The sequence below is a fragment of the Myotis myotis genome, unplaced genomic scaffold (genome assembly GCF_014108235.1).
Source record: "Myotis myotis isolate mMyoMyo1 unplaced genomic scaffold, mMyoMyo1.p scaffold_m19_p_10, whole genome shotgun sequence".
Lineage (NCBI taxonomy): Eukaryota > Metazoa > Chordata > Mammalia > Chiroptera > Vespertilionidae > Myotis > Myotis myotis.
In genome coordinates, this window is record NW_023416314.1 from 78,427,403 (window position 1) to 78,452,985 (window position 25,583).

The window sequence follows — 25,583 nt, forward strand, 5'->3', positions numbered from 1 at the left end:
TGGGAGAAATAGACCGAGATCCCCAAATCCTACACCCAGTCTAGACACCCCATGGACACCTCCCTGAGGGACCTGCGGAAGCAGCCGAAATTACATCAGATCCAGACCTCAAAACAGGAGAAAAGAGTGACTGCTGGGTGCCATCAAACACTCGTCAAAAGCAATTGGTTAAGGCAACTGTATTTTGTTCTTTGCTTACATTTTTCTACTTCAATTACTTACAAAATTCATTTTGCTCCTATGTATTTTTTCATTAAAAAAAATCTGAAGCATCTGGAATGTATTTGGGTATCGGTGGAGGCAGGACGCAGCTTCTGTGCAACCCCCATGGGAGCCACTTGTCGTCTTCCCCTTCCAGGGCTCTGGGGCGTCCACAGAGCGGGCTCCAGCCTCCTCGAGCTCACTGTCTTCCCTGCTGCAGCTGCTCCCGGACAAGTCTGGGAGGCGCTCTAAGGAACGCTGCCCTGAGCACTCTCTTCTCCACAGGCCAAGGGGGTCAAGGACCATGGGGTGGCCCCTCCACCCTGCGCACAGCCCAGGCCCTGCCCTGCCAGGCTGGGCAGTCCTGGGCCCTGGAGGGCAGTGACTCGTGTAGCACTGGAAGCCAGGGCCGACCAGGAGCCCGAGTCTCTAAACATCTTCCATTTCTTACCGGAACGCCAGCCTCGCAGAGGACAAGGCCTGGCCGACAATGTGTCGGGAGCTATGCTACCTCAGCTGGGGCGGCGGGGGGGGGGGGGGGGGGGGGGGGGGTGCTGAGAGGATGAACCACTCCCGGCGGCTGGTGCCTAGGGCGGGAGCGGAGGGCCGCCTCAGAGGCCCAGGCTCGTCCTCTCCGCCCATCATGTTATTTGTGCCATCAGAGACCAGGTCTCACCCAGTGGAGGCCAGACTCCAAGCCAACTCAGAGGGGCCTCGCTCATTTCTGATTTCCCGGTGGATGAATGAATGAGCTCATTTCGTTTTCACAGGACATCCTGCACAAATGGCAGAGCTAAGGCTCAGAGAGGTTCAGTGACTTGCCTGAGGCCACATAGCTGACCACTGAGCCTGCCGGCACCGCCTGCCTCTCCTCTGAGGTCTAACCCTGGAATCTGCACCATGACGAGGGAGGAAAAAATAAGGAGGGAACTTTATTTAATATTAAAGTTGGGGAGAGGACCGGAGGGGAGGACGGCTTCACTTGGTGATGGTGTTCCTGTAGAGAGAAGAAGGGCGTGAGGCTGGAGTGCGGGCACCCAGGCCCTCCGCCCGCCCATCCCATGGCCCCGGCCACTCACGCATTCATGCTCTTGCCGCTGCCGCTGAGCACGATGTACGGTGTCTTCTGGGCCTTTTGCTTTTCCTGGAGCAAAGCCACAGTGCCCAGGGGTGTGTCGCTGGAGCTCATCTTCTTCAGGAGCTGTGGGGTCACGGCCAGTCAGCACTAGGAGGGAGCACCGCAGCCCACCAGCCACCCCAGAAGCAGCAGATGTAAAGCCACCCCAAGTCATCCCATGGGCCACCCACCGCCTCCTCGTCCAGCTTCTTCATCCTCCGCTCTGTCTTCATCTTGCCCGAGCCTTTCCCGTGGAAGCGGTGGGACAGCTGTCGGAAAGCCTGGGGACACGGCAGGAACACGTTAGAGCCGCCTGTGTCCCACCGGGCGAGGGGGGGGGGGGCACCTGAGCCGGGGTGGTGGGCCGGGGATGAGAAGGGAAAACGGGCTCAGGAGAAGGATGTGCTGCGCTGGGGGCCTCAGGATTCCAGTGACACCTGCTGGGCCGAGGCCGGGCCAGGACACAGGATGGAGGGAGGCAGCTAGCAAACCCGGGGAGTGTGTGAGCAGAGGGCTGGGGGTGAGGATGGGACACAGGGAGGAGGCAGGAGAGTCAGGCCAGGGCTGGCGGCAGGAGCGGGTGTGAGAGCACAGGGGCAGTCCAGGGCCTGGATATGCCACCAGAACGGTGGCCCTGAGGGCACATCAAGCCACTGAGGGGGCAGGTGAGCAAAGGAACCAAGGCACCTGTCCCCCCACTCCTGCCGGGCCTGTGAGGGGGACTGCGATGCCCACCAGAGAGAGAAACAAAGGCACAGAGGTTCGGACAGTTCTCCAGGGCCCCCAGCCAGTGGTCAACTGAGCCCAGACCCCGTGGTACCCTGAGGGCCCCGTGCCAGAGGCCTCTCACCTCCTTGGGTGTGAGTTTTCGGCCCGTCTCATCCACATACTCGATCTTAACATCAGGCTTATAGCCGTCCTTCTCCTTGAAGTCCTGGGTGAAGCCCCGGTACTCCTCCCGCCGGCTATACTTGTCATCGATGGCCCTGGCGAGAGACGGGGGGCCTCAGGGCCAGCCACTGCCCACCCTGCCTGGGTGCCCACCCTGCCTGGGTGCCCACGCTGCCTGGGTTCCGGCAGTCCCGAGCTGGTGCCCGCCCCTGGCCTTCTGCCCACCCCTGCTGTGCTCACATCTTGTCCTCAATGCAGTACACCGCTGACGGCAGGGACTTGTTGGGCGCCTTAACCCGGGCCACCTTCTGCACTGTCGTCTCCAGCAGTCCTGGGGAGAAGGGTGGTGAGACTCCAGGATGTCCACCCCACAACAGGGGCCCAGCCCCAGGGCAGGCCTGATGTCCCCACCTGCACAGAAGGCGCTGTGGAACCCTCACAGCCGTGCTGTGGGAGTAAAGGCATCAGGCCTGTTTGCAGACAAAGGAAAGAGACTCAGAGAAATCAGGCCCTTGTCAAAGGCCACCAAGTGAATGGCACAGCTGGGACCCTAATGCCAGGGCTCTGTGCCATAGCCTGGACTGCTTCAAGTCCCCCATTCTTCCTCGGGAGACACTGAGCCTTGAGGGATAAGTGATGCTTTGTAGAGGGACATGTGAGCACAGCCATCAAAAATGGGGTGATGTAGCCCTAGCTCGTATGGCTCAGTGGAGAGAGCATCAGCCCAGGATAGAGGGTCCCAGGTTTGATTCTGGTCAAGGACATGTACCTCGATTGCAGGCTCAATCTCCGGCCCTGGTTAGGGCGCATGCAGGAGACAACCAATCAATGTGTCTCTCTCACATCGATGTTTCTCTCTCTCCCTCCTTTCCACTCTCTCTAAAACAATGGGAAAATATCCTCGGGTGAGGAGTAACAAAAAAATAAAAATAAATGGGGTGATGTAGAGCAGGCCAGACACTCCAACGACTGCCCCACAACAGGTGCAAAGGAGTAGCTCCTGGGTCCTGGGGGCACTGAGAACAAGAGACACATCAGAGGGGACCAGGGGAGCCACGCAGCACCTGGCTGTCACAGCACCAGGCCCCGGCAGGGCTCATGGTGCCCGGAGCCCTTACCTTTGTTCTGACACAGGAGCAGCGCGGCTGCCAGCCCTCTATTCACGATGGGCTCCTCGTCCAGGATGGTGGTGGAGGAGGCAGAGAACTGGGGGTGGCACACGGTGGTGAGTGGGCCACATGACACTTCTCACCCCTCACCCAAAGTCACCCCCACCACACCCTGTGAGATTTATGGACCCCATCTATGGGGGAGGAGACGAAGGCTCTGAGACACTGAGTAACTAGCCCTGGATCTCAGAGCTGCGCTGGAGCCCAGGTGGTCTGCCTCCAGCCCCAGCCCCCAACCCCACACCCCACAAGGCTGTTCCCTGCCCTTCCATCCTCCCAGCCCCCAGCTTGCTCCTCCCTCAACTCACATCCTGATGCTGCTTCTCCTCATCCAGGTTGACTGTGCTCCAGCCAATGTTCTCCTCCCCGTCAGACTCAGAGCCGCCGTTGGCTGAGCGTTCCTCGTCCCGTTCGAAGTCCTGGAGGACAGAAGACCAGCGTCAGCCCAGGCAGCCCATCCAGACACAGCTCATCACCGAGGCCCACTGGGCCCGACACTGCTGTCCACACCGGGCCGCCGCCAAGAGCAGAGCAGGTCAGTGAGGGGAGCTGCCTGCAGACTCACCATGAGCTCCTCCTGCTCCTCCCGGTTGCCGGCCAGCCCGTAGGTGGGGATCTCCCCCAAGGTGCGGCAGAACTCGGACGTGGCATTGAACACGATGGTCCCCTTCCGCTCCGGATCCTCATCCTCCTCCAAGCCCCGCTGGCGGGACTCCAGCTTCTTCACAATCTCCACCACCTAGAGGAGGGAGCAGCTGTGGGCAAACCCAGAAGTTCCTGGGGCGGTGCCATTGAGACCCAGGAACCCAAGATCCTCCCTGGTGGTAGCAAGACAAGCCATTCCTACTGCCTGCAGCAGCCTGTGCTGGTCTCCATGCCCTCCCTGACCCCTACCACTCTCCACCTGCACCTGCATCAATCTCACTCTGCTCCAAACCATCAATGGCTCCCTACTGCCCTGTGAATCAAGATCCAAAAGCCTACATGGCCCTGGTGACCAAACCCTGCTCCTACCTCAGGCCACCCTCCTACATGGCATGGCACCGAGGCCCCTCAAAACTCCGCCCCTGACATTATCCCCCCGACTGCACCCACCGTCCTCTCTGTTGTGTCATTGCCATCAGCACACAAGGATTATCTGGGATCTCCCCTCCTTGAAAACATCCTCAACCCCACAGCCCCTCTGCTCTGCCCAACAGCAACCTCCTCAGCGAAGTTTCTAGAAACCACATCTACTTCTGCACCCCTTCCCTTCCATTTTATTACCTTCCTTTTTTATTTGGAGAGTACGTTTATTAAAGCTAGGCACAGTGAAGCAAAGGGCTTAGGATACAAGAAGCAATAGGAGAGAGCCTAGGCCGTGTGCTGCTTCCACTCTCTAGAAACATATAGGAAAGTGAGCCACCGTGAGGGCGCATGCAGGGGGCAACCAATCAACCTGTCTCTCTCATGTTGACGTTTCTCTGAATACCCAGCCCAAGATACCAACGCGCCAAGTATTCTCTCGTGTCACCTTGTTCTGTCCGCCTGTCTAATCACTATCAGAAACAACTGCTTGCTCAGTGTTCGCTGATGTCTCTCCCCCACCCCCAGTTAGAAAGTCAGATCCATGCGCACAGAGCCCCTTGGCTGCCTGTTCCCCAGTGCCCTCCAGCCACGAGGGCGACGCCTTACTCACAGTGGCATGCAACATGTATTCACAGAAGACAGGGAGGGGTCTGACCCTAAAACATCATACAGCAAAAACACTACAGAAATCTAAAAATCTGCAAATAATATGTTATTAAACAAAAAAGAAAATCAAGATTGGAATTCAGGCCCAGCCAGCGTGGCTCAGTGGTTGAGCATCAACCTATGAACCAGGAGGTCACGGTTTGATTCCTGGTCAGGGCACATGCCTGGGTTGCAGGCTCAATCCCCACTGTGGGGTGTGCAGGAGGCAACAGACAATGATTCTCTTTCATCACGAGTGTTTCTCTCGCTCGCTCTCTCCCTCTTCCTTCCTCTCTGAAATCAATACGAAATAAAGACTGGGATTCAGGTGCAGCCTACAAGGGCACAGGTGCCTGTGCTCCTAAGAACCGGCCATCACAGGCCACCTGTCATTGTGTCCTGCTGAGGCCCTCACCCTCCTGTGCCCGCACCCAGCCTGAGGGTCCCTTACCTTCTCGCCGCTGTCCCGCAGCTGGTGTAGCTGCTGCAGCTGCCGTAACCGGCGGCCCTTCTCCAGCTGCTTCTGCAGCTCCAGCTCCGCCTCATCCTCCTCCAGCAGCTCTGGGGACCCAGGTGGTGGTCCGCCTTCCTCTGGACAGAGGAGATGCCCGTTCAGATCCTCCTCCTGGACCCTAGGCCTTTTCCCTGCCCCTCCCCCCACCCTCAGGGAGCTGGGGTCCCCTCACCCTCGTCACTGATATCCATGTTTTCCACTCGAGTGTCATCGGACGGTGGGGGCTGAGACACAGGCTCCTTTTCTTCCTCCTCCTCCGGGGCCTCCTCATCTCCCTCGGGCACGCGGCGCCGACCCCGGCCCCGCAGTCTGGGGGAGGAGACCTCTCCAGTGAGCATCGGCCCCTGGGTCAGCCCAGCCCTCAGACCCCACCTGTGTCCATGCCCACCTGGAACCAAAGTCCCCATCTTGAGTCTGGTCCCCAAGAGGCAGCAAGTCGTCAGCCCGCACTACCACCTCCTTCTCCTTCTTTCGGATCTTCTTCACCTTCCGCTTGGTCTTTTTAAAGGTCACCTGAGGGGCGGGGAGGAGAAGAGACATGAAGGAGGAGGGGGGAAGCGGGCGGCCACAGCCCACGAGAACGAACACTTCTTATACAGAAACAAGACGTGAGGTGCATGCGAGTGTCGTCCCACCATTGAGATGAGGAAAACAGAGGCACAGAGGTTAAGTAAGTGCCTGCCCAAGGTCACCTCGCAGCTAAGGAGAGCTGGGCTTGTGGCTCTTGGGATTGAGGCCCAGAGCCTGCTCTCAGCCATCAGCCATGCAGTGTACTGAGCCAGCTGTCGGCCTGTGTCCATTCAGTCATCACAAGTGCAAAATCCACATCCAGCTGTAACACGGCCGCTCGCCAGACCGCTAACCCTGGCAACAGCCCTTAACAGTGGCTCCTCCCACCCCACCTCAGGTGCCTCAGACGCACAGTTAAGCGGCTCACCCCAGGCACAGGCTGGCTACGTGGCAGAGCCTGAACATGAAGGCAGGTCCACCTGGCCCACAGCCCTGCTCTGTCTACACCCACCACCTCCCTGGCATCTCCCCAGGGCAGCCAATCACTGCTCCTCCACAAGGACCAGCACCGCTGGCAGCCTAATCGCCCTCCTTAGCTCACTGCCCCAGTGACAAGTGTGGGCAGTAGCTGAGGGCTCACCATCTCCTCTGGCGTGAGGTACTCGGAGGCGAGCCGCGGCCCGACCATGCTCAGGGACTGAGCTTGCAGCCGCAGTTTGGTGCGGATCTCTTCCAGCTCACGTTCCCGAAGGCCGTCGGCAATGCCGCCCTGCTCCAAACGGAAGGAGTGGGGCCGCTCGCCCTCCAGCTCCTCGTCGTACTTAGCCAGGATAGAGCGGGGTTTTTGCTGCAAGGCAAGAGGTACAGGTTGGGACCCAGCCTGGCTCATGAAAAGCCAGAGCCACCCATTCCTCATGGCCCCACTGCCCAGGTTCCCTGCTCCCGCGCCCGCGGCCCGCCTGCCTGTGCCAGGTCATCCACACTCTCCTCCTCTGCATAAGGCAGGTAGTCAGGCTTCTTCTTCCGCAGCTCCACGTTTTTCTCTGCCCGCTCCTTATCCACCAGGTTCACGTTCACCAGCACGTCTTCCTCCTCCTGCAGCACGCCTGGGGACAGGGCAGAGGCCACTCACACTTGCCCCCAGATCAGCGGTGCCTGTGTCCCCAACCAGAGGACCCAGCTCAACCCACCTTTGTCCTTAAGGGTAAGGATCATAGTCTGCCCTTCTTGGAAGGAGTCAATGGCATGCTCCACAGTGAGGCCCTGCAGGTCCCGGGCACTGTACAGGTCCTAGAAGGGAGGGGCAAGTCCGGCGGAGTCAGGAGCCCTGACCCACCCCACCCGGGGATCCCAGCACCGGGACAGCAGTGCCACCCCAACCCCACTGCCCCAGAACCTCACCTGCCGCCTCTGCCCGAACTCCTCCTCCACCAGAGTGCTGACACCAAACTCCTGGTCCATCTCCTCCAGCAGCTTGGCCTACAGGACAAGGCAGGGGGGGGGGGGGGGGCGCCTATGACCTCAGGCCATCGGTTCACCAGAAGGCACTCCGGCTTTAGCAAGTGGGAGTGCAAAAAGGGCAGGCCGTGCAGGCGAGCCACTAAGAATCAAAACAGACTCCACTGACCGCAAACCTCCTACCTCTCTGAGCCCAGCCTCACCTCCCAGGGGTCAGCCTCCTGCCTCACCAGCTGGTCAGGCCACCAGAGGCACTGGGCAACCACCCCCAGCTGCCCAGGGCCTCACCCTCTTCTCTGCCAAGTCCTTCTCCTTCTGCAGCTGCCGGCTCCTCTCGATCCAGGCTGCAGTGTCATCCAGCCAGGGGTCATCCTCCCCCAGAGTCTTTATCTTCCTGAAGGGAAAAGAGGGACCTTTTGGGGGCCCAGCTCCAGTTCCCCCGACTGCAGAGCTCCTTGGCAGCTCCTCGGGCCCTTGCCTTGCCCGCCCTGGCTGAGACCCCCTCACCCCAGCTTTTGGTTCAGGAGGCGCTTTTCTTTGGCAGCTGCCAGCTTTTCTCGTAGCTCCTCTCGCTGTCGCAAGGCCATAGGGTTGATGATATCGGCTGCCACGGGCTCCTCCTTGGTGCCCGCCTCTGGAAGGGGGGCCCAGACGTGAGGCTATGCCTGCCCATGGCTGGTGGGGAGAGGAGGGAGCCACTCACCCTGCCCCCTTCCAGCTCAGGGGGCCAGAAGGGGCCAGGAGAAGGGGGAAGGACCCTTTACCTCCCTACTGCCACTTTATCCCCACACTCCCGTGTCACCCCACACTGCATGACGGGACCCTCCCCGTGCCTTCCCGAGCCCCTCAAATCATGCTTAAAAAGAGCCCCAAACCCCCAATCAATTTGTAGCCACTGTGCACATCTCTCAGCCCAAATAATGCTACCTCACGGCCAGAGTGAGGGGCAACGCCAACTGTTCAAACGTAAATAAGCTGAGCTGCTGTCTGTGGAGCAGCCACTCTCAGTCTCACTGTTTCACTAATAAACTCTCTTTCACTTTAAACTAAGGGAGGAAGGGAGGATGGAAGGGAAGGAGGAATGGGAGAGGATAAGCTGGCGCCATTATGAAAGCAAGGAGTCCCATGCCTATCAGCAAGTACACACCCACAAGACCACTAACTGGCCCTGAACCTGCGCTCCAACCCCATTTTCCTCCATCCAAACGCCCTCCTTCACCACCATCCGCAGCCACACACTCACCCTTCTTGACGGCATTGACTTCCAAGGGTTTCAGCCCCAACTTTGCCCGGAGTTTACTGAGAATGAGATGAACGTATTAGGAGCTGTCCAAAAGACGGGCACCAAGTGCATTTCTAGACAGACGGGGTGAGAACAGGAGGGGCCTGAATGGTCCCAGGGGTCCCAAACACGGTCTGACCCAGGCAGTCAGGGCAGAGGGAAGGGCACTGGCCTCCAAATCAGGGAGCAGGGGCACTGGGCCAGGCCTGCCCTAACCCATGGGACGCCGTCCTTCCTCTTGGGGCTCAGTGGCCTCCTCTATAACTCAAGTGGTTGCTACCTGATTCACGTGGCACCTCCAATTCCAGCCCGAACGTGTGTCTGAAAGCCCCCCGAAAGCAGCTGCTCCAGACCTACTCGATTCAGAGCAAAAAGGGGGGCACGAAGGAGACAGTACTTACTTGGTCTCCTCGATGCTAAGTGACGAGGCATCTCCTGAGCTGGTTTTGGAACTGGCAGCTGGAACAACAAGAAGTGCGGCTCAGGAGCTGCTCACAAAGCCAAGAAGCCATGTCTTTGGCCCCAGCTGCAGGCCAAAGACGAGGCCCTTCACCAGCACCAGGCCTGGCTGAGACCCCGGAGAGCAGCAGCGTTCTCCCACCCCAGTAACTCCTCCTACCCGTTCCAGCCTCTGAGAAGCCCACCTCTTCTACATGCCTGCCTTTCTTGACCCAAAATGCCCAGCTTTCTGGAGTCCTCACTTTGCTACCCTTCCCTTTTCCGGATGCTGTGTGTTCAGCCCATGTTGCCCTCTCTGGCCTCACTCTGACTTGACAAATGACACCTCCCCGAAGTCCTGTTCAATTTTGATCAGAATGAACTGCTCCCCCCAAACTCCATAGCACGGCTGGTCATTTCTGGGCCAGTTACTTCCCAAAGGCAGGGGCCGCGGTGGTGTGTGACCGCGTCCTCTGCAACTCATGTAGCCAAGACATGGACTTAGTGGTGGCTGCCCTGTGCGGGACGTTGGGAACACAGACATAAAGATGCATTTCAGAGGAAAACCAAGATGGTGGCATAGGTAAACACCAGAGATTGCTGCTTAGCACAACCACTTCAAGAATACAACTAAAAGACAGAACAGACATCATCCAGAACCACAGGAAGGCTGGCTGAGTGGAAATTCTACAACTAGAAGGAAAGAGAAAAGCACACTGAGACTCAGAGGAGGCGCATGCAGAGAGGGCTGGCGGCTGAGGACACGGTTGTCTGTTTCAATCGGGAGGGAGTCTCAAGCTCTGAGCTCCAGTTCCGGGCGAGTCTCTGGGGACCCAGACTCATACGGGAGAAACTGGACTGTCTGGCATCGGTCGGAACTCGAGGGCAGCTTTCTCTCAGAGGAGCTTGCAGCGATTGCCAGGACACTGAGAAGCGGGGCCTCTGAGGGCAGCCATGGCTGCTTGCTCAGCCCTGTTGATCCCCTGGGACCAGACCCCGCCCAAGCCATGCAGGGAGGCTTTTGCATATGAAAGGCCTGGCCCTCTGCAATCTGAAAATTACCTAACAAACTGCAGCTGGCCCAAGGCCCCAGGGCAACTCCCATTGCTTCACAGCTGGCTCCTGCTGAGTAGCTTCAGGTAGAGGCTAGATTAGCACCTCCTTAGAGATCCAGGAGCCAGTGTGCCCGGTGATCAGAGTGGGACCATCCAGATTGCAGCTCCTCAGATCCATAAAGGACACACTCAGGGGGCAGACTCAGTGAGCACCAAAGCCCCACTGAAGCAAGTCTTGCCCCGGAGGGGTGTCTCCAGCACAGAAGTTCTCCCACTGCAGACACAGCTGATTCTCACAGCCAATTGGCCTGGAGGTCAATTCCTCCCAGTGATCCTACAATAATCAAGGCTTAACTACAACAAGACTGTGCACAAAGCCCACAGGGGGTGCACCAAGAGTGTCCACCTCAGGTAACTGGGGAGGCTGAGCCACTGGGCCCTATAGGACACCTATCACACAAAGCCACTCTGTCAACATAGGGAAGCATAAAAAATGCGGAGACAAAGAAACAGGACACAAATGACAGAAATGGAGGAAAGCAAACTACTGGATATAGAGTTCAAAACCACACTTTTAAGGTTTTTCAAGAACTTTCTAGAAACAGCTGATAAATTTAGTAAGACCCTCAAAAAGTCTGGTGAGGCCGCCGATAAATGTAGTGAGACCCTCAAGAAATCTAGTGAGACCCTCGAGGTTATGAAAAAGGACCAACTAGAAATTAAGCATACACTGACTGAAATAAAGGATATTATGCAGAGTTCCAACAGCAGACTAGAGGATCACAAGAATCAAGTCAAAGATTTGAAATACGAAGAAGCAAAAAACACCCAACCGAAAAAGCAAAATGAAAAAAGAAACCAAAAATAAGAAGATAGTGTAAGGAGCCTCTGGGACAGCTTCAAGCGTACCAACATCCGAATTATAGGGGTGCCAGAAGAAGAGAGAGAGCAAGATATTGAAAACCTATTTGAAGAAATAATGACAGAAAACTTCCCCTACCTGGTGAATGAAATTAGACTTACAAGTCCAGGAAGCGCAGGGAACCCCAAACAAAAAGAATTCAAAGAGGACCACACCAAGACACATCATAATTAAAACGCCAAGAGCAAAAGACAAAGAGAGAATCTTAAAAGCAGCAAGAGAAAGAAACTCAGTTACCTACAAGGGAATACCCATATGACTGTCAGCTGATTTCTCAACAGAAACTTTGCAGGCCAGAAGGGAGTGGCAAGAAATATTCAAAGTGATGAACAGCAAGAACCTACAACCAAGATTACTTTACCCAGCAAAGCTATCATTCAGAATTGAAGGTCAGATAAAGAGCTTCACAGATAAGGAAAAGCTAAAGAAGTTCATCACCACCAAACCAGTATTATATGAAATGCTGAAAGGTATCCTTTAAGAAGAGGAAGAAGAAGAAAAAGGTAAAGATACAAATTATGTACAACAAATACACATCTATCAACAAGTGAATCTCAAAATCAAGTGAATAAATAATCTGATGGCCCTAGCTGGCTTGGCTCAATGGATAGAGCATCAGCCTGCGGACTGAAGGGTCCCAGGTCCGATTCTGGCCAAGGGCACATGCCTGGGTTGCAGGCTCGATCCCCAGTTGGGGGCGTGCAGGAGGCAGCCGATCAATGACTCTCTCTCATTGATGTTTCTCTCTCTCTTCTTCTCCCTCTCTAAAATCAATAAAGAAATATATTTTTTTTAAAATCTGATGAACAGAATGAACTGGTGATTATAATAGAATCAGGGGCATAGAAAGGGAGTGGACTGACTATTCTTGGGGGGGGGGGGAAGGGGTGAGGGGGATGCGGGAAGAGACTGGACAAAAATCGTGCACCTATGGATGAGGACAGTGGTGGGGAGTGAGGGCAGAGGGTGGGGTGGGAACCGGGTGGAGGGGAGCTATGGGGGGAAAAAAGAGGAACAACTGTAATAATCTGAACAATAAATGCCGTAGACCAAAAAAAAAGAGATGCATTTCAAACTCCCTCTGCCCACCTCACAGACAGCAAATAACTTCACTAATCACACAAACAAGCTAGACACCCTCAGACGGAGGGCCCCAACCAGCTGCCACCACATGCTCCTCCCCCCTGCGTTCCCACCCCACAACCCACCTCCTCTTACCCCGGCTGGACCCTGGACATCCACCACTCCAGACTCTTCAAGGTCACCAGCCCCCTTCTTTCTAAACCCAGTGGATTCTTTCCCGGTTTTGCTGGATCTCCTGGGGTGCCTGACCCTTGGCCATTCCTTCTCCTGATACACTTTCCACACAGATCCCGACACAAAGTTCCATGGTTTTCCTTTCGGGCTGTTCTACCTCGTTTTCTGTAGTGTCCTGCTCCGCCCACAACTAAAATATGAGCATCGCTCAGGCTCCACTCCTGGCCCTGGCTTCTCACGCCCCACTCTCTCAGGGGGCTTCGTTGGCCACCTCACCGCTCACCTCTCCCAAACTGCCCCACCCGGCCCGAAGCCTGGGTTCTCTACAGGTGTCTCCCGTTCACATCCGACGCAACGCTCTCCTGAACGGGGCTCATTATCTTGCCCCCAAAGCCTGCTTCCCTCCCCCACTCCTCAGCTGCAGTGGATGACGCCACCGCCCACCCAGCTGCTCAAGACATAATTCCACTCGTCCCCAATTCCTTCTTTTCCTCCCCCATCACTGAAGTGTCCGTCTGTCCGAGTGTCTGCGCCCACTGCTGCTGCCCGGGTGCAGGCCACGCCTGGCCCGGCCCGACTACCCCCGACCCAGTTCTCAGTGCGTGATCGCCGAAAAATACGCATACGATCCACTCGCTCCCCAAATCAGATCATGGCTCTCTACCACCCTCAGGGCAAAGTTTCAATTTCCTAACAGGGCCCGGGGGCCCTTCGGTTTGGAGCCCTACTGGCCTCTACCTCTGCTGGGAGCCCCGCCCGATTCGCCGCCCCAATGCCAGGTTTTCTCTTGCCTCCGTACACCCGGGTATCACGTCATTCATTCATTCATTCATTCAGCATTCATCCACTCATTCACCCGTTCCATTTCCTGAAAGCCTGTGATGCGCCACTGAAAACAAAGCTCCTGCCCTCAGAGTTGAGTAGAGGGAGACAACCGTTAACCCCAAACGCCCTGAAGAAGCCCTTTCAGTCAGTGCTGCCAAAGCCTGCGGACGCCCCCGCCCGGAGTGCTGGGCGCTCAGTGCCTCCAAACCCGGGCCCCGGCCGCCCCGGCGCAGGCCCCGCCCTCACCGGCCTCGTAGCCATCGTCCCGCTTCTCCCGCTTCACGCGCCGCTCGGAGGGCTCGGCCTGGCTGCGCTCCCGCCCGTGCGCACCGCTGCGGGCCTCGGTCTCGGACCCGCGCCGCCCGCCCCCGCGCTCGGCCCCCCGTTCCCGGCTCCGCTTCCGTCGTTCGCCGCCGCTGCCGCCGCTGCCGCCGCTCCGGTGCTTGTGTTTTTTGTGCTCTCGGTGTCGCGGCGGCTGCTCAGTGGCGCCCCCGGTGCCGGCCGCCGCCGTGGTGCCGGCCGCCTCCTTCTCCCCGCGGTGCTTCTTTGACGACCCCATGGCGGCACGTCAGCCCCGAGCCCGGCCGCCACCGAGCCCCGAACAGGCAAAATGGGAAAACTTCCGGGTCGCCCAGCGGCCGCTGTCGTGTTGCCGGAAAGCAAGAGCGGCTGCTTCCGTAGTTCGCTGCGGAGCCGGCCCCAGAGGCTCATGGGAAAGCCGGGGTCGGAGCCCGAGCGCGCAGTCGCAGCTGCCTCGGGTAGAGGTCGTGGAGCGGATGGTCAGACTGCGCGCGGGCTCCTTCAGGTGCGCGGACCTGGGATGGTCTTGAGATTCTGGGGTCCCACAACTATGGGGACCTAGAAGGCATCCCCAGAGCCGACGGCGCCTCCCCGGCCTCCCTCCGCTTGCACACCCCCAGCCACGGAAGCTGTCCCTCACACAGACTTTCCCTGGACAGCTCCCGCTGCTCAATGAGACGTCCTGCTAATGGACTCCCTGGGACGTCCCTCCTTCGGGTGCTGGACGACCCAGTGAAACGGAATATTTGGACTGGAACCTGGGTTCTTTGTCCGCTGGAGTCGAAGAATGAATCCACGGACAGAGAGTAGTATAGCAAAGGTGATTTATTGAAGAACTAGCGGCCCGGTGCATGAATTTGTGCACCGATGGGATCCCTCGCCTGGCTGGTGATCGGGCCAACTGGGGGTCTGGCCAGCCTGGGGGAGAGACTGTGGGAGATTGGCTGTGGGAGTGCACTGACCACCAGGGGGCAGCTCCTGTGTTGAGTGTCTGCCCCCTGGTGGTCAGTGAACATCATAGCAACTGGTCGACCAGTCATTTGGTCGTTAGGTTGCTTAGGCTTTTATATATATAGGTAAGTACAGACTCCCATGTGCGGAGAGGGAAAGAGTCCCACAGAATTGACTCCCAATGGGGAGGGGGAACGGGTCCCGATGAGTTCTTTTTCCCTATGGCTTATAAAGGTTGCAGATCCTGATGCCTTGACATCCCCTCTGATTGGTCACTATTCCCTTACCGTGGTTGGCAAACTGTGGCTCGCGAGCCACATGCGGCTCTTTGGCCCCTTGAATGTGGCTCTTCCTAAGCCTTTGGAGTACCCTAATTAAGTTAATAACAATGTACCTACCTATATAGTTTAAGTTTAAAAAATTTGGTTCTCAAAAGAAATTTCAATCGTCGTACTGTTGATATTTGGCTCTGTTGACTAATGAGTTTGCCGACCACTGACTTACACTGATTACTATAGTAACTCCTGAGCTCAAAGGTCCAACCTCACATGGGACACATGAGGTTCTATGTGGTCCATCTGATATGGTGTGATGGGCATGCCCTTTAAAGGTCCGCCCTACTCCCCCATGGGACTGGGATTTCTCAAAGGCAGAGGCCATCCTGTCCTATTCACTCTTGAATTTCTGGGACCCAGCATACATGCTGGAAACTAGGAGTGGGGATCACAGCTGTTGCTCTGTGAGATGCCCCACTTCTCCGGAGCACCCCCAAGGCTGTGTGGCTGGGTGCTGGTGGCTGGGACAGTCAGGGGCGGGGGCGGTGGCGCGGGGTTGGGCCGACAGGCTAAACCTGCTACCTGTCCACCTGCCATCTCCTACTCCCAACTGCAGTCTCTTCCGTCCACCACCAGAAATCCCACACTGGCCTGGCCAGTGTGGCTCAGTGGTTGAGCGTCAACCCATGCACCAAGAGGTCGTTGATTTGATTCCTGGGATTCCTGGTCAGGGCACATGCCTGGGTTTTGGATACAGTCCCCAGTTGGGGACAGGCGTGCAGGAGGCAGCCTATCGATGTTACTCTCACATCGATGTTTCTGTCCCTCCCTTCTTCCTCTCCCTTCCTCTCTAAAAATCAATAGAAACATATTTTTTTAAGAAAGGAAATCCTACAGTGTATTTTCCATAAAGCCTTTAATTTTTATCTATGGGCCTGGGATCCTCAGTCCAGGCTTGGGTCAAGTGCCTCTCAGGCTGGCTGCCAGTGGTTCCTGTCTCGGGGGGGCTCTGAGAAGAGTGCTCCATTCTCTCCCCTATTGGTCGTTGGCTCCTTAAAGACAAAGACAAAGATAGAAGCCACTAGACCCTGTAGCCCCCCAACCCTACACCCGAGCCCACCTTGGGCTGTAGGAAGGGCAAGGCCATTGTCACTGATGATACGGGTTCAAATCTGGCTCCTATGCTGTGTGACCCTGAGGAAGGACTTTGAGCCTCTGCTCCTTCTGTGAACTAGGTCTGTAAGCCCTGCTCTGCTCAGGTTGCTCTAGGCCAGCGGTTCTCAACCTGTGGGTCGCGACCCCTTTGGCGGTCGAACGACCCTTTCCCAGGGGTCGCCTAAGACCATCCTGCATATCAGATATTTACACGACGATTCATAACAGTAGCAACATTACAGTTTTGATGTAGCAACGAGAATAATTTTATGGTTGGGTCACAACATGAGGAACTGTATTTAAAGGGCCAGAAGGTTGAGAACCACTGCTCTAAGGGGTAAGGGACTACACGTGGGAAGCCTGGCCGGGCACCAGCCCACAATGGAGGCCTGGCGTGTGCCTTCAGGTGGGCGCAGATTCCCAGACGGGCTCTGCTGCTTATTCACTCCTGTGTCCCTGGGGGAGACCCTGCCTCAGGCTTTAGTTTCCTCGTTGAGAAGTGAGGGAATAACCCTGGCCTCACCTTCCTCGGGGACATGGGGGACAGAGCCTGGAAGTACCTGCTGACTGCTGGTGTCCCAGGCCATGGAGGCGGGCAGGGCAGGACTGAAGCTTAGATTCAGGGCGGGTCAATGTGGCTGCCCACAGAGTTCCCGTAACCTTTCCCAGACCCCCAGCACAAGGTGAAGGGGGCTGAGGAGACCCTGCGGGGCCCAGCGTGCTGGTCATGCACCCGTCCTCACATCTGGGCAGGGCCAGTTTCATGGCCAGCTAGAAGGCCTCACCTGGGTTTCCGGGAAGTGCCCTTGGCATCCCCCTTCCTAGCCTCAGCCAGCAACTCTTCCTCATCCAGCCCCAGTGCCGACAGCACCTGGGAGAAGCGCCGGGTCGCCGTGAGCCGGGCATTGGTCTGCGGGGAGAGAGAGGGAGTCCCACTGTGCACCAGGGCCCCAGAACAAGTGGGGCTTTGATTACTGAGGGCGTCCCAGGGCTTCCAGATGGGCAGCAGCCTGGGATGCCGTCTAAGGGGCCCAGCCCCACCTCGCCTCCCTACCCACTCGGCCGGTGGAGAGGCGTGTTCTCGGGGAGGCCGCCTGCTGCCCGGGCGCTAGCTCTCACCTGCATGGCCTGCTGGAACAGGAAGGGCCGGGCCTGCACCCTGTGCTGGATGCCCTGCAGCTCAGCCTGGTACTCGGCAAAGCGCTGCCGCTCCTGGCGCCTGTGGGGAGACGGGCCTGTGGGCAGCTAACCATGGACACAGCCCATCCCCACTGGTGAGCTGCTCGTCTTCACTAAGGACTGTATGCCCTTCCCTTTACAGAGCCTTCCATGCCCCTCCTCGCCCTGGCTTCCTCCTGAGCTCAGTGGGTGGGAATTAGTGGTTGTCCCATTTTACCCAGGACTCCCCTGAGGCTCCGGAGGGTTGAGGGACTTGTCCAAGGTTGCACAGCTGTGACATGAGACACTGTGTCTCCAGGCTGTGCAGCCAGGGCTCGCTCGTCCCCCCAGTTACTCCCAAGGGAGAGGGGCCAGTGGTGGCTTCTGAGCAACTGGGTGGCTGCTCGCACAGCCTGTCCCCTCCGAGTCCACAGGCTGCACTTCTCACACCACCCCCGTGAGGAGGAAGCTGTGGCTGTGGGCATGGCTCTGGGCTCTTTTCTCTGCTATAGCAGCGGTGGGACCAGCTTGCCAGCTTCTGCTGTGGTTCTTATAAGCAGACAGCTTAGAAAACGGGACGGAGTAACTAACAACGATGTTGCAAATAAAACACATTCCAGAAAAATCAAGGTTCCACTGGAGAAGCACAAGTCTGGGTACAGAGCCCAGTTCGTGCCCTCGTCACAAATGTGTCTGCTCAACCAGCCGGCCTCCGGCAGCAGGAGGGTCCTCTGGCCGCCGTGCACTCAGGTCCCGGCATCCTTCTGTGAGGCACCTGAGAGAGGCAGGGGATGCGGTGGCAGCACCCAGACAGTACGGAGGGAGAAGACTCCCGCCCGTGCCGGGCCCTCCGGCACGTCTGCTGGGCCTGGACCCTTGTCTGGGAGCCAGGGAGAGAATCTTCCATCCAAGAAAAAGAGATGGACTTGAAAACCCATGGCCGGGACAGAAGTTACTGCAAAAAGGAGTCGTCGCCGTTCAAGGGGGATTTACAGCCGTTGCAAGGGGCTGGGGGGAGGGACAGGAGCTGGCCTTCAGTCTCTGTCTTGCCCGCGATGCCATGTACATTTTCCTGCTTGGTTCTCTAAGCTATTTCTGTTCGAATGGAGAGAAGGCACAGGTCTGTGAGCCGCCCCCCCCATCCACCCCCGTCCTGAGTGAAAAGGAAGCATGTCAGTGGATGTCAGCTGTGTCCATCATCACTGGATGCAAGGAGGGCACATCACCTCCCCACCACAGGGCAACCGTTTGTGCCCGCCTCCTGAGCAGGGCAGAGTCTCCCGTGCAGCTCAGAGGAAAGTTCAGAGGCTGTGAGCTGAGAGACCCCGTGGGAAACACTACTCCCAAGTAGGAAATGAAGGCTGCGTGTTTGAAATACTCCTCTCACTGACATCTGCCCCTTGGGGTTTGAAAACTTACACTTTCTCCCGTGGTAAAAACAACAACAACAATGAACTTAAGGTCTGGCAAGAAGACATCTCCCAGGATGAAAGGAGACGAGGCATGGAGAGGGCTGCCCTGGGCCAGCTGCACCCAGCAGGCACGCAATGGCAATGGCACCTGTGAGCAGTGTCAGCTGTGTCACCAGGTCAGGCTGGGGGAAGATTCTGGGTAGTGAGCCCTCCCAGGCAATGTAGCAGGGTGGCTCACCGGCTGCCTGGGTTGGAATCCCAGCTTCGCAGCTCGCGCGGGAAAATGATTTGAGCTCTCTGAGCCTCAGCTTCCTCATATGTAAAATCAGGGGAATGGTGATAATGCCTACCTCATGGGCCTATTATGAGTCTAACAGTGATTTTCCTTTAAGGATGCATTTGTGGGTTGGTTTTTCTTTTTATTAGATTTGTATTGATTTCAGAGAGGAAGGGAGAGGGAGAGAGAGAGATAGAAACATCAATGATGAGAGAAAATCATTGACTGACTGCCTCCTGCATGCCCCCCACTGGGAATGGATCCCAAAACCCAGGCATGTGCCCTGACCAGGAATCAAACCATGACCTCCTGGTTCATAGGTTGATGCTTAACCACTGAGCCATGCCAGCCAGGCTGTGGATTGGTTTTTTAAATGGTCAGAATATAGGAAGAGAATCAACCCACTGGCCCACAAGCAATGGCTGTCTCCGGAAGGGGGGGGGGGGCGTGTGGGAGGGGGACATAAGTGCTGCTCACGTTCTACATCAGCTATTTTGGTAACATCTGAATTTTTATAGTAAGCATGCCTAGCTTGTGAAATCAGAAAAACAAGATTTGAAAGTGTGATGAAGCACGTGGAATATTTAACCTGAGCATTTGACAGCTTCAGAGATTGTTATTTACTGGATGACCTTGGCCCAGCCCCTCCTCCTGAGCCTCATGGTCTTTATCTATACGGCCTGCCGGCTGGAGGATGGCAGTGCAGGCTCAGCCCAGAGGAAGGCGAGGGCTGGGTCTGCTGGGTCCTGCTGGCTGACCCAGCACTGCCTCTGCCCTGTCCCCACCAGGCCCTCCACAGCCCAGCTTCCTACCTCAGCTCCTCCAGCTTGCGTTGGGCAGCCCCCAGCCCTTGACTCCTGGGTGCATAGGTTGCCAGGCAGCGGGCCACCTGCTGCTGTACCTGCTGCTCCCGGGCCTTCCGCTGCTCGGCCTGCTGCTGCTCGGCCTGCTGCCGCCGCTCCCAGCCCTGCAGCATGCTTCTTAGAGGGGGAGAGGGGAGAAGAGGATGGGAGGAGCCTGTGGGGAACAGGCGGCTCACAGAGGGTCAGGGGCCAGGAAGGGAAGACAGGGCTAAGTGGATGCATGTTGACTTGAAGGACAGGCAGGTGGATGAATGGAGAGAAAAAAGAAACAAAATGGTGATGTGATAATGGATGTACGGAGGGATAGATGAATGGTGTGGATGGCTCAATAGTCAGCACCTAGATCGACCTGGGACATTTTCCCCCAGGTCTCACGGCCATCTCATCAGTCAGGTCTTTGCTCAGATATCAGGGAAAAAAAGACTCCCTGACCACCTCACCTACCTCTCAGATATTTTCCAGTTCTAGCTATACACCTTGTTTTTTTATTTTTTAAAGATTTTAAAAATTGATTTTTAGAGAGAGAAACACGAACGGGAGAGCAACATCAACCAGCTGCCTCCTGCATGCCCCCTACCGGGATTCAAGCCTGCAACCTGGGCATGTGCCCTGACAGGCAACCTTTCCGTGCATAGGACGATGCCCAACCAACCAAGCCACACTGGTCAGGGCCGCCTTGTTCATTTCTTTCTTAATTGTCCTCTTCCCAAGTAGGATGTAAGCCTCATAGTGCAGTTTCTTGTCTATTTTGATACATTCATCAACAAGGTATCCCTGGCAGCTGGAATAGTGCCTAACATGGACAGAAACTCAATAGTAGTGAATCAATACATAATTGAATCATGGACAGATAGACAAAGGGGGAGATGTAGTTACTCAATTAGCACATATTTATTGAGCATCAATATGTGCAGGTCCTGTGTAGGGAACCGGAGAGGCCGTGATCAATAAGATCAGGCACCTGCCCTCAGTCTGTGCGCAGGGACAGACACGCCAGCGGCCCACGGCAATGTGGTGTGGCAAAAGCTATGATGGCGGCGAGCACAGAGCAGAACTTCCTGAAGTGGCCCTTGACTTGAGAGTTGAAAGATGCATCTAAGTTAGCTGGGCGGCTGAGGAAGGAGGGAGAGCATGAGCATTCCCTCCCACTCTGACCAGCTGGCGTGGGAGACAGGAGCCTCCTTAGCAAGGAACCTGGGCTTGGTCCCAAGGGCACAGGGAGGCATGGAAGGACCTTGAGCAGGAGGTGACAGGGTAAGAATTGAGGGGTACTCTCAGAATGCTGAAAGGATTCTCACCTACCACTTCTAGCTGGTCACTAAGACCCACTGAGCCAGCCTCCAAATGGACCCCTGCTCTCCATTCCCATGGCCACCTGGTTCAGGCCCTTACCATCCCTCACCTAGACGATGCCAACAGCCCTCCATCCCCACCCAGTCTTCCCATCTCCTCCCATTATCTCTTGTTCAGCCCCAAGTACAGCAGTTATCTAACTCTACTGCCGTTATTGTTGCTTTGCCCATCTGTCTCCTTTTCCAGCAGACCTTGAGCTTCTTAGGTTGGAACCAAGTTTTTTTATCTTTTTTTAAAAATATATTTTATTGATTTTTTACAGAGAGGAGGGGAGAGGGATAGAGTTAGAAACATCAATGAGAGAGAAACATCGATCAGCTGCCTCTTGCACACTCCCTACTGGGGAATGTGCCTGCAACCAAGGTACATGCCCTTGACTGGAATCGAACCTGGGACCCTTCAGTCCACAGGCCCACGCCCTATCTGCTGAGGCAAACCAGTTAGGGCAAGTTTTTTTATCTTTATATCCTAAGGACACATGAGTATATACTCAATATGTGTTGCATTAATCACTCAGTTTATAAATTATTGATGGCCCACCCAGTGTGGCTCAGTGGTTGAGCGTTGACCTATGAACCAGGAAGGTCACGGTTTGATTCCTTGTCACGGCGCAAGCCCAGGTTGCAGGCTCGATCCCCAATGTGGGGCATGCAGGAGGCAGCTGATCAGTGATTCTCTCTCATCATTGATGTTTCTATCTCTCTCTCCCTTGCTCTTCCTCTCTGAAATCAATAAAATTATATATATTTTTTAAAGAGTAAAAATATTTTTAAAATAAAAATAAATTAATTGATTATTGATGGATAGAAGATTGGAAGTGAATGAAAAGTTGGTTGTGTCAATAGACCATTGGCCAAGCCAGTGGTTCTTAATCTTCTGGCCTTTTAAATACAGTTCCTCATGTTGTGACCCAACCATAAAATTATTTTCATTACTACTTCATAACTGTCATGTTGCTACTGTTATGAATCGTAAATATCTGATATGCAGGATGGTCTTAGGCGACCCCTGTGAAAGGGTCGTTTGACCGCCAAAGGGGTTGTGACCCACAGGCTGAGAACCGCTGGGCCAACAGACAGAGATGGATGGATTGCTGGATCAATAGATGATTGGATAAATGGAGGAATGCATGAGAGGATGAATGGTTAAGTATCTCTTGGAGAATGGGCTCCTTTTCTACTCCCTGCCCTGGGCCCCCACACTCCTTCCTCCGCCTTACCTGGTGGCCTCCTGCCGTTTGTGGACGGTTCGGGTGGGGAAGTTGGCGAACGGTGTCTCATCTTCTCTCGAGGCCTGGGCCTTCCCACTCCTGCTGCAGTTTTGGATAGCAATCCGCCAAGCCTTCCAGGGGTGCTTTTGGAGGCCTGTCCCAGTGGGAGAAGTTACCTCTCCCGGCCCAATGGGCAATCCCACCTAGCACCTGGGGCCCAGGCCAGCCCTGTCGGAACTCCTGGCCCAGGCCGCTCCCCAGCTCTCTCCCCCTGTGCAACGTCCTCGGGAGCCCAGGTGTTGAGCCCCACACTCACCACGGTCCAAGTTTTGCTCTATCTGCTTCTTCATCGTCTCCAGGTCCCACATCCCTTCCCGCTCCGTGGCCCTTGCCTTCCTCCTCTGTGGTCCTTGGGGGCCATTGGAGCTGGGATGGCTCCCTTGGCCCTGCAGTTCACTCTCCTCGGAGGCCTCTGCGCGGGAATTCCACCCCTTTCTCCGAGAACCCGCCCTCCTTCTTCGGGGGGCCTTGTGCTCCTCCTCCTCCTCAGCCTCCTCTGGCTCCTCTGCAAACCATTCATCCTCCAAAGTCGACCTCCTCCTGGGAGAATGGGGCAGTTCCCCAGAGCTCAGACCCCTCTCAGCCTCCTCAGCAGCCTCCTCAGACTCCGACCCTGATCCTGACTTCTTGCAGGGTGGCTGGAGGCCACACTCACTGGGCAGCTCCAGCTCCCGGCCCTCCCCTTGGCCAGAAGGGATGGAGACGTCCCAGGCCTGGAGCTGCCGTCTCCTCTCCAGGTGTTGCACCTTCATCTTCCAGCAGAAGTCATGGGCCTCTAGACAGCTGTCAGTGCACTTCGGGCTGAACTTGTGCTGGGGGGCCGCTGGGGCGGAGAGGGAGCCAGGCCGAAGCGGAGCCTGACCATCTGTGGTGTAGCTCTCCCAGGCCCACTGGAAAGGGAAGGAGGGTTTCCGAGGAGAAGAGGGAACAACACTGAGGAGGGAGAGGGCAGGGGGCAGAGGTCAGGGTCAAGACACTGACCCCCAACGGGGCCTGACACCCAGCCTCGCTCCCGGCCCTTCCCACAGCTGCTTACTCCTCAGCCTCCGCAGAGCCGTGCCCTTTCTTGTCCCAGCTTCGGGGCCTCTGGTTCTTCTTTGCCGTCTGCCCTCCACTCTGAGCTCTCTGCCGCTGTCTCCGAATCACACTATTACCACTCCCAAGCCTCCCCTGCGCGAAGACAGGAGAGAAGGCCCAGGTCCTAGACCACATCACACCTCCACCAGGGGGCCCTCCACTTCTCTGCACCTTGGCTGGCCCCTAAAACTGACGGACAGCGACCTCAGTTCATAAGATTAAAATAGCAACAACTCAGGAGAGGCTGGGACTTTAACCTTCCCAAGCATCCTGTGAGGTAGGTACTCACTATTACACCCATCATGCAGATGAGAACACTGAGGGTCCGAGAGGTAAAATCATTTGACTAGGTCACACGGCCAGTAAATGGAGCCAGGACCTGAACGTGTCGAGTCTGTCCCCAGAGCGTAGTTTGTCACCATTGCACTATGCTGCCTCGGGGTCCTGGACCGCTCTTCTGGCGGCCCCATAGGGCCCTGGACTTGCTAAGCCAAGATGGAAGAAACTCATTATCTTTCCCAAAGTCCTGCTCCTCCCACAATGTTCCCTAAATCACTCCACTGGGAGCCTGGGAGTCATCTCCTGGCATCCTCCTTGTCTTCAGCCCATCCTTATAAGCCTCCCCACAGCCCCTTCCTCCCTCGAGCCTCCCTGACTCTCCCCTAGGCCTCAGCTCAGTCCCATGGCTTCTCAAGGGCCTCCTTCAACCCTGGCCTCCCCTGGCCCCGATAGCCAGGCTGCCCCTGGGCAGTTGGAAGTCCCTCATGGGGCCTCCCTCACCTGCTCAGCCTGGTCGATGCCTGACAGAAGCTCGAGCAGCCCTGTGCCCATCCCTGGAGCCTGGAGCCTGGGGTCCTGCCCTGCTGTCCTGGTCCTGACCAACTGTTGGTGGGTGTTTAGCATATTGGTGTCCTGCCCCACCCCCACCCCCATCTGCCAGCCTTGGAACTGTCCTCTCCACCATCTCTATGGCAACCAGTCCTCAGCCAGTCTCCAGGAAGGGTCAGCCAGGTATGTGAGGCTAACTCCCTACTAGAGGGAAGAGTTCAGCAGGGTGCTGAGGAATAGTCCAAGCCTAGGAGCCCAGAACCCCGGGCCAAGTCCTGCCTCTGCTCCTGCCTCTACAGGCCTCCTCGGGGACCTGGTGTGAGCCCCCTGCCTTTGCTTGGCCTGTGTTTCCCCATCTTATCTGTAAACTGGGCCTCAACACTCAGCCATCTGGAAGGGCCCTCGCACTCTGTGAAGATGGCCAGGGGACACCAGAGGCGGGCCCTCTCCCTCTCCTGCCTCCGGGGCTGCTCCCCAGCCCTGGCTGAGGCCCTGTGGGAGCCAAACTGAATTCTCACAAGGTCTTGTCCAACCACTGGCCCTCCCAGGCCCTGACAGGGCGGGAAAGGCCAGGAAGCTGAGTGCCGAGTCCAGGAGCGAGGCGGCAGGCACGCCAGAGCCCGGAGAAGGCTCTGCGGGCGTTAGAGCATGTCAGTCCTGCCTCCAGCTTCCAGGCAGCACCGACAAGCCTGGACATGGTAAAACCCCGTAGGACCGCTGGCGGTGACGCTGCCACCCGCTGCATGGGGACAGGGTGCCAACCCGAGGCCCTGGGCGGCCTGTCATCAGCTCTGTGACCGCAGCATCAGTCTCTCTGGTGTTTATTTAATCTCACGCTGTTTTGCACAGTGATGTGCTGCACAGGCTTGCAGCCTAGAAGCAGGAAGCGCTCCAGAGCCTAGGTGTGTAGCGGACTAGGCCGCCCGCGTTTGTGTAAGCACCTACGATGTTCCGACGACGACAGAAATCACCGAATGAAGTATTTCTTGGAACACATCCCCGTCGTTACGCGATACATGACTGTATATCATTTCTCTACAAAAACGAGATCATACTTGTTCTGCTTAATAGTATGTTCTGCCCAGCCTTCCATGCCATACATGCAGAGCCACCCTCACTGAGTGTTATAGTCTGACCAGCATAATGTACCAAACCCACCCCCTACTGTCAAATATGCACATGGCTTCCGCCAGCTTCACTGCTACACACGTGGCCACAGTGACAACCTTGTAAATGAGCTGTTGCACATTGGGCATTTCTGAAACCTAAGTTCCTATAAGCAAATTTGCTGGCTCTAAGCAACATAACTTTT

At 56.4% G+C, this 25,583-nt stretch overlaps 2 protein-coding genes across 2 annotated transcripts; both read right to left on the reverse strand.

Moving 5' to 3' along the window:
- Positions 1-164: 164 nt before the first annotated feature.
- Positions 165-13,979, reverse strand: SART1 (spliceosome associated factor 1, recruiter of U4/U6.U5 tri-snRNP). Its single transcript, XM_036326576.1, has 20 exons — positions 13,599-13,979; positions 9,257-9,314; positions 8,817-8,872; positions 8,081-8,207; positions 7,862-7,967; positions 7,517-7,594; positions 7,306-7,405; positions 7,079-7,221; positions 6,756-6,962; positions 5,994-6,118; positions 5,778-5,914; positions 5,543-5,682; positions 3,944-4,117; positions 3,687-3,797; positions 3,328-3,415; positions 2,450-2,540; positions 2,169-2,304; positions 1,510-1,599; positions 1,281-1,402; positions 165-1,198 (listed from the first exon to the last, which is right to left on the reverse strand). The coding sequence occupies exons 1-20, from the start codon at positions 13,909-13,911 to the stop codon at positions 1,180-1,182; spliced, it is 2,421 nt and encodes an 806-aa protein (XP_036182469.1). The 5' UTR covers positions 13,912-13,979; the 3' UTR covers positions 165-1,179.
- Positions 13,980-15,709: 1,730 nt separating this feature from the next.
- On the reverse strand, positions 15,710-25,583 carry LOC118665277 (testis specific 10 interacting protein). Its single transcript, XM_036326582.1, has 8 exons — positions 24,224-25,583; positions 23,403-23,536; positions 22,623-23,299; positions 22,316-22,460; positions 19,693-19,860; positions 17,153-17,252; positions 16,819-16,943; positions 15,710-15,930 (listed from the first exon to the last, which is right to left on the reverse strand). The coding sequence occupies exons 1-8, from the start codon at positions 24,374-24,376 to the stop codon at positions 15,795-15,797; spliced, it is 1,638 nt and encodes a 545-aa protein (XP_036182475.1). The 5' UTR covers positions 24,377-25,583; the 3' UTR covers positions 15,710-15,794.

Excerpts from the sequence above, each read along its gene's own strand:
- SART1 (XM_036326576.1), bottom strand. The coding sequence starts at position 13,911 with ATGGGGTCGTCAAAGAAGCACCGCGGGGAGAAGGAGGCGGCCGGCACC. Across the intron at positions 8,208-8,816 it reads AGTCAATGCCGTCAAGAAGG|AGGCGGGCACCAAGGAGGAG; the intron begins GTGAGTGTGTGG and ends CCCCCCTTCCAG. Across the intron at positions 5,683-5,777 it reads CATGGATATCAGTGACGAGG|AGGAAGGCGGACCACCACCT; the intron begins GTGAGGGGACCC and ends TCCTCTGTCCAG.
- LOC118665277 (XM_036326582.1), bottom strand. The coding sequence starts at position 24,376 with ATGGGGGTGGGGGTGGGGCAGGACACCAATATGCTAAACACCCACCAA. Across the intron at positions 23,300-23,402 it reads GGCTCTGCGGAGGCTGAGGA|TGTTGTTCCCTCTTCTCCTC; the intron begins GTAAGCAGCTGT and ends CTCCCTCCTCAG. Across the intron at positions 22,461-22,622 it reads AGAGCAAAACTTGGACCGTG|GCCTCCAAAAGCACCCCTGG; the intron begins GTGAGTGTGGGG and ends CCACTGGGACAG.